Below are 8,262 nucleotides of genomic sequence, written 5' to 3'. Positions count from 1 at the left end.
ATGGGTCCCACCAGGCGAGCAAGGGGTCCCACCAGGGGGGCAAGGGGTCCCACCAGGCGAGCAAGGGGTCCCACCAGGGGGGCAAGGGGTCCCACCAGGGGGGCAGGGGGTCCCACCAGGGGGGCAAGGGCTCCCACCAGGGGGGCAGGGGGTCCCACCAGGGGGGCAGGGGGTCCCACCAGGGGGGCAGGGGGTCCCACCAGGCGAGCAATGGGTCCCACCAGGGGGGCAGGGGGTCCCACCAGGCGAGCAATGGGTCCCACCAGGGGGGCAGGGGGTCCCACCAGGGGGGCTGCCAGGACTCCAAAGCCTGGACGTTCACCCCTTCTTCTTCCTCCTCACCCCCCCAAGCGGCCGGCCCTCCGCCCGCGGACGCCCTGCTCCTCAGCGAGTGCCAGAGCGCCCTCCCGCCCCTGGGCGCGGGGCCCCCCCCCCGCCGCCGCCACCGCCCTGCCAAAGGCGGCCCCCCTCCCCGCCCCTCCTCCGAGGGCAAGCCGGCCCCCCTGAAACCCTACAAGTGCGTGGCCCTGGACTGTGAGATGGTGGGCACGAAGGACGCGGGCAGGCGGAGCGAGGTGGCCCGCTGCAGCATCGTCGGCTACCACGGGGACCTGATCTACGACAAGTACATCCTGCCGCTCAACCCCATCACCGACTACCGGACCCGCTGGAGCGGAATCCGCCGTTGCCACATGAAAAATGCCACGCCCTTCAAGCTGGCGCGGAAAGAGGTAAGCCGGGAGACGGGCGGATGTGGGGGCCACCACGCCCCGGGCGAGGGGGGAGTGGTGTGGAGGTGTCGGGGGAGCTGGATCTGGGGGACTGGGGCCCCACAGGGATAGCAGGAGGTTATTCAGCTCTTCTCTGACCTTCTAGACAGGAGCAGGAGGCCATTCAGCCCCTCTGCATCCTGTTAGACAGGAACAGGAGGAGGCAATTTAGCCCCTCTCTCACTGGTCTGTTGCACAGGAACAGGAGGAGGCCATTCAGCCCCTCTGTATCCCGTTACAGTAACAAGAGGAGGCCATTCAGCCCCTCTGGATCCCGTTACAGTAACAAGAGGAGGCCATTCAGCCCCTCTGCATCCTGTTAGACAGTAACAAGAGGAGGCCGTTCCATAAGGCCGAGTCTGTGAGAGCTGAAGCGGTCACTTGTATCTGTGTTTCAGACCACAAGACCTTGGAACAGAACTAGGCCAGACGGCCCATTGTGTCTACACTGCCGTGGCTAATAACTTTCTCAACCCCATTCGCCCACCCTTTCCCCATAAGCTTTGACCCCTTACCCATCCAGAACCTATCGATCTCTGTCTTAAAGACACTCAGTGACCCGGCCTCCTCTGCAGCAAAGAGTTCCACAGATTCCCCACTCTCTGGCTGAAGAAATTCCTCCTCATCTCTGTTTTAAAGGATCGTCCCTTTAGCCTGAGGTTGTGCCCTCTGGTTCTAGTTTTTCCTACTAGTGGAAACATCCTCTCCACGTCCACTCTATCCAGGGCCTCGCAGTATCCTGTAAGTTTCAATAAGATCCCCCCCTCATCCTTCTAAACTCCAACGAGTACAGACCCAGAGTCCTCAACCCGTTCCTCATCCGACAAGCTCTTCATTCCAGGGATCATTCTTGTGAACCTCCTCTGGAGGGAGGCGATGACCCAGTGGTAGTATCATTGGACTATTAATCCAGAAACTCAGCTAATGTTCTGGGGGACCCGGGTTCGAATCCCGCCCACGGCAGACGGTGGAATTTGAATTCAAGAAAAAATATCTGGAATTAAGAATCTACTGATGATCCATTGTCGGAAAAACCCATCTGGTTCCCTTTAGGGAAGGAAATCTGCCGTCCTTACCCCGGTCTGGCCTACATGTGACTTCAGAGCCACAGCAATGTGGTTGACTCGCAACTGCCCCTCCAAGGGGCAACTAGGGATGGGCAATAAATGCTGGACCAGCCAGCGACGCCTGTGTCCCAGGAATGAATAAAGGAATAAGAACCCTTTCCAAGGCCAGCATATCCTTCCGTAGCTCACAGTACTCCAAATGAGGTCTGACCAGATTCTTACACATCCTCAGAAGCTTGTGGGTGGCACAGTGGGTTAGCGCTGCTGCCTCAGCGCCAGAGACCCGGGTTCGATTCTCGGTTTGGGTCACTGCCTGTGTGGAGTCTGCACGTTCTCTCCACGTCTGTGTGGGTTTCCTCCGGGTGCCCCAGTTTCCTCCCACAGTCCGAAAGTCGTGCAGGTTAGGGTGCATTGGCCGTGCTAAATTCTCCCTCAGTGTAACCCGAACAGGTGCCAGAATGTAGTGACCAGGGGAGGAAACCCACGCAAACACGAGGAGAACGTAACTTTGTTGCGGTGTTAATGTAAGCCGAATTGTGACTAATAAATAAACTTTAAACTTGAAAGAAAGCTGAGCACGTCCCGGCTTTTGTATTCTAGCCCTCTTGAAATCAATGCTAACATTGCATTTGCTTTCCTTACTACTGACTCAACCAAAAGTAAAAGTTTATTTATTAGTCACAAGTCACCTTGCATTAACACCGCAATGAAGTTACTGTGAAAATCCCCTATTCGCCACACTCTGGCACCTGTTCAGGTTACACTGAGGGAGCACTGCCAAACCCTCTAACCTACACATCTTTGGACAATAAGGGGCAATTTAGCATGGCCAATCCCCCTAACCTACACATCTTTGGACAATAAGGGGCAATTTAGCACGGCCAATCCCCCTAACCTACACATCTTTGGAAACTAAGGGGCAATTTAGCACGGCCAATCCCCCTAACCTACACATCTTTGGACAATAAGGGGCAATTTAGCATGGCCAATCCCCCTAACCTACACATCTTTGGAAACTAAGGGGCAATTTAGCACGGCCAATCCCCCTAACCTACACATCTTTGGACAATAAGGGGCAATTTAGCATGGCCAATCCCCCTAACCTACACATCTTTGGAAACTAAGGGGCAATTTAGCACGGCCAATCCCCCTAACCTACACATCTTTGGACACTAAGGGGCAATTTAGCATGGCCAATCCACCTAACCTGCACATCTATGGACACTAAGGGGACAATTTAGCATGGCCAATCCACCCTATCCTGCACATCTTTGGACACTAAGGGGCAATTTTGCACGGCCAATCCCCCTAACCTATGCATCTTTCGGAGTGTGGGAGGAAACCGGAGCACCCGGAGGAAACCCATGCAGATATGGGGAGAATATGCAGACATGGAGAGAATGTGCAGAATCCCCACAGACAGTGATCCAAGGCTGGGAATTGAACCCGGGTCCCTGGCGCTCCGAGGCAGCAGTGCTAACCCGCTGTGCCACCGTGGAAGTTTACCTCGAGAGGAACCCGAACTGGGACTCACTGTTCTCGCTGTCTCTCTGCAGATATTGAGGATCCTTAGTGGCAAGGTCGTGATAGGCCACGCTATCGACAACGACTTCAAGGCCCTGAAGTACATGCACCCTCAGTCAATGACCAGGGACACCTCGAGAATGCCAGCCCTGAACAAAAAAGCTGGCTTCTCTGAGAAGGAGACAGTCTCGCTGAAGAGGTTGACAAAGGCACTGTTTGACAAAGACATCCAGGTATGTCCCCGGCACTCAGCCTGACCCCCAACTCTCTCTACACGCCGCCCCCCCCCACTCCCCAACCCCCTCCAGCACCTACACCCCCTCCCTATCTCTGTAACCTCCTCCAGCCCCCTACTTCCCCCTCCCTATCTCTGTAACCCCCTCCAGCCACCCCCCATCTCTGTAACCCCCTCCAGCCCCCCCCCGTCTTTGTAACCCCCCCCCTATCTCTGTGACCCCCTCCAGCCTGCTACACCCCCTCCCTATCTCTGTAACCTCCTCCAGCCCCCTACACCTCCCTCCCTATCTCTGTAACCTCCTCCAGCCCCCTACACCCCCTCCCTATCTCTGTAACCTCCTCCAGCCCCCTACACCTCCTTCCCTATCTCTGTAACCTCCTCCAGCCCCCTACACCTCCTTCCCTATCTCTGTAACCTCCTCCAGCCCCCTACACCTCCCTCCCTATCTCTGTAACCTCCTCCAGCCCCCTACACCCCCTCCCTATCTCTGTAACCTCCTCCAGCCCCCTACACCCCCCGTTCCTCAATCTCTGTAACCGCTCCGACAACCCTCCATGATCTCGGCACTCCTCTAGTTCCAGCCTGTAGGACACGCTGTGTTTTGTGCAGAGAGACTGGGAGAATCTGGGACTCTGGCCTTCGGATCAGAGAGAAAGTTTGGGGGGGGGGGGTGGGATTTAAATCGAGACGTTCGCAATCACCAAGTGGGGGGGTTTGTATGGAGTAAACGTCTCCCATTGGCGAGAGAATGGAGGGGGCACAGATCGAAGAGAATCAGGGAAGTGGGAGGTGGGTGGATGGGGAAATCTTTAATGGAAACGCAGTGAGTTGTTGTGATCTGGAATCCGCTGCCTGAAGGGAAGCAAAATGAATAGGAACTTTGAAAAATGGTGGGGGGGGGGTTGGGATTGGAAAAATAAAGTTTGTTTATTTATTAGTGTCATAATTCGGCTTACATTAACACTGCAATGAAGTTAATGTGAAAATCCCTGAGTCGCCACACTCCTGTTCGGGTTACACTGAGGGAGAAGTTAGCATTGTCAGTGCACCCTAACCAGCACGTCCTTGGACACTTCCCACACTGGGGCAGCACAGTGGGGTTGGCACTGCTGCCTCACGGCGCCAGGGACCGGGGTTCGTTCCCACCTCGGGTCACTGTCTGTCTGGAGTTTGCACATTCTCCCTGCGTCTGCGTGGGTTTCCTCCCACTGTCCAAAGATGTGCAGGTTGGGTGGATTGGCCATGCTAAATTGCCCCTTAGTGTCCAAAAATGTGCAGGTTAGGTAGATTAGCCATGCTAAATTGCCCCTTAGTGCCCAAAGATATGCGGGTGAGAAGGATTAGCAGGGTAAACATGTAGGGATAGGGCCAGGGATTCTGATTGTGTGGACTTGATGGGCCGAATGGCCTCCTTCTGCATTGTCAGGATTCTGTGATTCTACTAAGGGGCAATTTAGCACGGCCAATCCACCTAACCTGCACATAGAACATAGAACACTACAGCACAAACAGGCCCTTCGGCCCACGAGTTGCGCCGATCACATCAACACCTACCAACCTACAGACCTATCTATAACCCTCAATCTCATTAAACCCCATATACTCATCCAGAAGTCTTTTAAAAGACCCCAGCGAGTTCGCCTCCACCACCACTGACGGCAGCCGATTCCATTCACTCACCACCCTCTGAGTGAAAAACTTACCCCTAACATCACTTCTGAACTTCCCTCCCTGCACCTTAAATCTGTGTCCTCTCGTAGCAACCATTTCAACCCGGGGAAATAGCCTCTGAGAGTCCACCCTATCTATTCCTCTCAACATTTTGTAAACTTCTATCAGGTCGCCTCTCAACCTTCGTCTCTCCAGGGAAAAGAGTCCCAGCTCCCTCAACCTAACTTCATAAGGCATGCCTCCCAGTCCAGGCAACATGCTTGTAAATCTCCTCTGTACCCTCTCAATAGCTTCTACATCTTTCCTATAGTGAGGCGATCAGAGCTGCACACAACACTCTAAATGAGGCCTGACAAGGGTCTTATAAAGTTGCAGCATTACCTCCCGACTCCTAAACTCAATCCCTCGATTAATGAAGGCCAGTACACCATACGCCTTCTTGACCACCTCCTCCACCTGCGAGGCCAAATTAAGAGTCCTGTGGACCCGGACCCCAAGATCCTTCTGCTCTTCAACACTACTCAGACTTCTGCCCTTGATAGTGTACTCGTTCATCCCGTTGGTTCTGCCAAAATGGACGACTACACATTTATCCACGTTGAAGTCCATCTGCCACTTCTCCGCCCAGTCCTGCATCCTATCTATGTCCTGCTGCAACTTTTGCCATCCTTCCAGACCATCCACAACACCACCGACCTTAGTGTCATCAGCGAACTTACTTACCCATCCTTCCACTTCCTCATCCAGGTCATTTATGAAAATGACAAACAACAAGGGTCCCAGAACAGATCCTTGAGGCACTCCTTTGGACAGTTGGAGGAAACTGTAACACTTGGAGGAAACCCCTGCAGACACGGGGAGAATGTGCAACCTCCACACAGTGATCCAAGCTGGGAATCGAACTGAGGCCCCTGGCGCTGTGATGCAGCAGTGCTAACCCACTGTGCCCTCCCTTGGAAAGGGGAAACATTAGCAGGAATATAGGGTGGGCTGGGGGGGCGGGGGAAGAGGTGGAGGGAGGTGGTACCAACTCGATGGGCAACGTAGAGCGAATGGCCAGCTCCCGCACAGTTCCCATTTGGAGAATTGTGAGCAGTTTTGGGTCCCGTATCTAAGGAAGGATGTGTCGGGCCTTGGAAAGGGTCCAGAGGAGGTTCACAAGAATGATCCCTGGAATGAAGAGCTTGTCGGATGAGGAACGGGTTGAGGACTCTGGGTCTGTACACGTTGGAGTTTAGAAGGATGAGGGGGGGATCTTATTGAAACTTACAGGATACTGCGAGGCCCTGGATAGAGTGGACGTGGAGAGGATGTTTCCACTAGTAGGAAAAACTAGAACCAGAGAGGGCACAACCTCAGGCTAAAGGGACGATCCTTTAAAACAGAGATGGGGAGGAATTTCCTCAGCCAGAGAGTGGGGAATCTGTGGAACTCTTTGCCGCAGAGGAGGCCGGGTCACTGAGTGTCTTTAAGACAGAGATAGATAGGTTCCTGATTAATAAGGGGATCAGGGGTTATGGGGAAAAGGCAGGAGAATGGGGGATGAGAAAAATATCAGCCATGATTGAATGGGGGAGCAGACTCGACGGGCCGAGTGGCCTCATTCTGCTCCTATGCCTCATGTTCTGCACCTCTCGGTCTCACTCCCCACCCCCCCCGTTCGATCTCTCCTCAGGTGGGGAAAAAGGGCCACTCGTCGGTGGAAGATGCCCATGCCACAATGGACCTGTTCAGACTGGCGGAAGCGCAGCTGGAGCTGGAACAAGTCGCAGACTCGGCTCAGAAATAGCAGGCCGTGCGGGAAGGAGGGGGTGGAGGGAGCCGGAGAGGGACAGAGCGACCTAACCGCTGCCCCCCCCACCCACCAGAGAGCTGGCTGCCTCTCGCACGGCCAGGACTCGCCCCTCCCACCGTCGCAGAGCGGGATCAGGCCAGTATTTGTTGGAGACTTGCCAGAGAATCGCAGGCAATGGACCGTTTCCAAACGCGGGACACAGTGACGGACTGGACACTTAAGAGGGCGAGCCGTTTGCAATACTGAACTTCTGTTTTTATTCATTAAAGCAAAAGCGATTTGTACACAAACTCGCAACCTCTCTCTCTCAAATACAGGTAAATCTCTCACTCTCAGGCTCACTCTCTCTTTCCCCCGTGCCCCCTCTCTCTTCCGGCCCCCCCGCCCCCCTCTCTGGCCCCTGCACCCCCGGATACCTTGAGGGCATTTCCATTGGAGCAGATGGATCTGGGAGCAGCTGAGCACCCCCACATCAATTCTGACCCCTCGTATCTGCACTGTCAGTGCCGAGGGAACGCCGCACTGTTGAATTCGCCATCATTTTAGCTGAGATAGATGTATCTGTACCTGTCCTGGGAGTGTTTGATGGGGACAGTGTAGAGGGAGCTTTACTCTGTATCTAACCCCGTGCTGTACCTGTCCTGGGAGTGTTTGATGGGGACAGTGTAGAGGGAGCTTTACTCTGTATCTAACCCCATGCTGTACCTGTCCTGGGAGTGTTTGATGGGGGGACAGTGCAGAGAGAGCTTTACTCTGTATCTAACCCCATGCTGTACCTGTCCTGGGAGTGTTTGATGGGGGGACAGTGCAGAGAGAGCTTTACTCTGTATCTAACCCCATGCTGTACCTGTCCTGGGAGTGTTTGATGGGGGGACAGTGCAGAGAGAGCTTTACTCTGTATCTAACCCCGTGCTGTCCCTGTCCTGGGAGTGTTTGATGGGGACAGTGTCGAGGGAGCTTTACTCTGTATCTAACCCCGTGCTGTCCCTGTCCTGGGAGTGTTTGATGGGGGGACAGTGTAGAGGGAGCTTTACTCTGTATCTAACCCCGTGCTGTACCTGTCCTGGGAGTGTTTGATGGGGGGACAGTGCAGAGGGAGCCTTACTCTGTATCTAACCCCGTGCTGTACCTGTCCTGGGAGTGTTTGATGGGGGGGACAGTGTAGAGGGAGCTTTACTCTGTATCTAACCCCATGCT

At 54.5% G+C, this 8,262-nt stretch overlaps 1 protein-coding gene across 1 annotated transcript; it reads left to right on the top strand.

The window, feature by feature from the left end:
• LOC145340082 (interferon-stimulated 20 kDa exonuclease-like 2) lies at nucleotides 1-7,389 on the top strand. Its single transcript, XM_080184508.1, has 4 exons — nucleotides 1-18; nucleotides 225-731; nucleotides 3,394-3,594; nucleotides 6,946-7,389. The coding sequence occupies exons 1-4, from the start codon at nucleotides 1-3 to the stop codon at nucleotides 7,057-7,059; spliced, it is 840 nt and encodes a 279-aa protein (XP_080040634.1). The 3' UTR covers nucleotides 7,060-7,389.
• The last annotated feature ends 873 nt before the right edge of the window (nucleotides 7,390-8,262 follow it).

This window comes from Carcharhinus amblyrhynchos, unplaced genomic scaffold (genome assembly GCF_965287045.1).
Source record: "Carcharhinus amblyrhynchos unplaced genomic scaffold, sCarAmb.v2.hapA scaffold_764, whole genome shotgun sequence".
Lineage (NCBI taxonomy): Eukaryota > Metazoa > Chordata > Chondrichthyes > Carcharhiniformes > Carcharhinidae > Carcharhinus > Carcharhinus amblyrhynchos.
The sequence above is the reverse complement of the archived record's forward strand: the minus strand, read 5'-3'. Positions and strand labels throughout refer to the sequence as shown.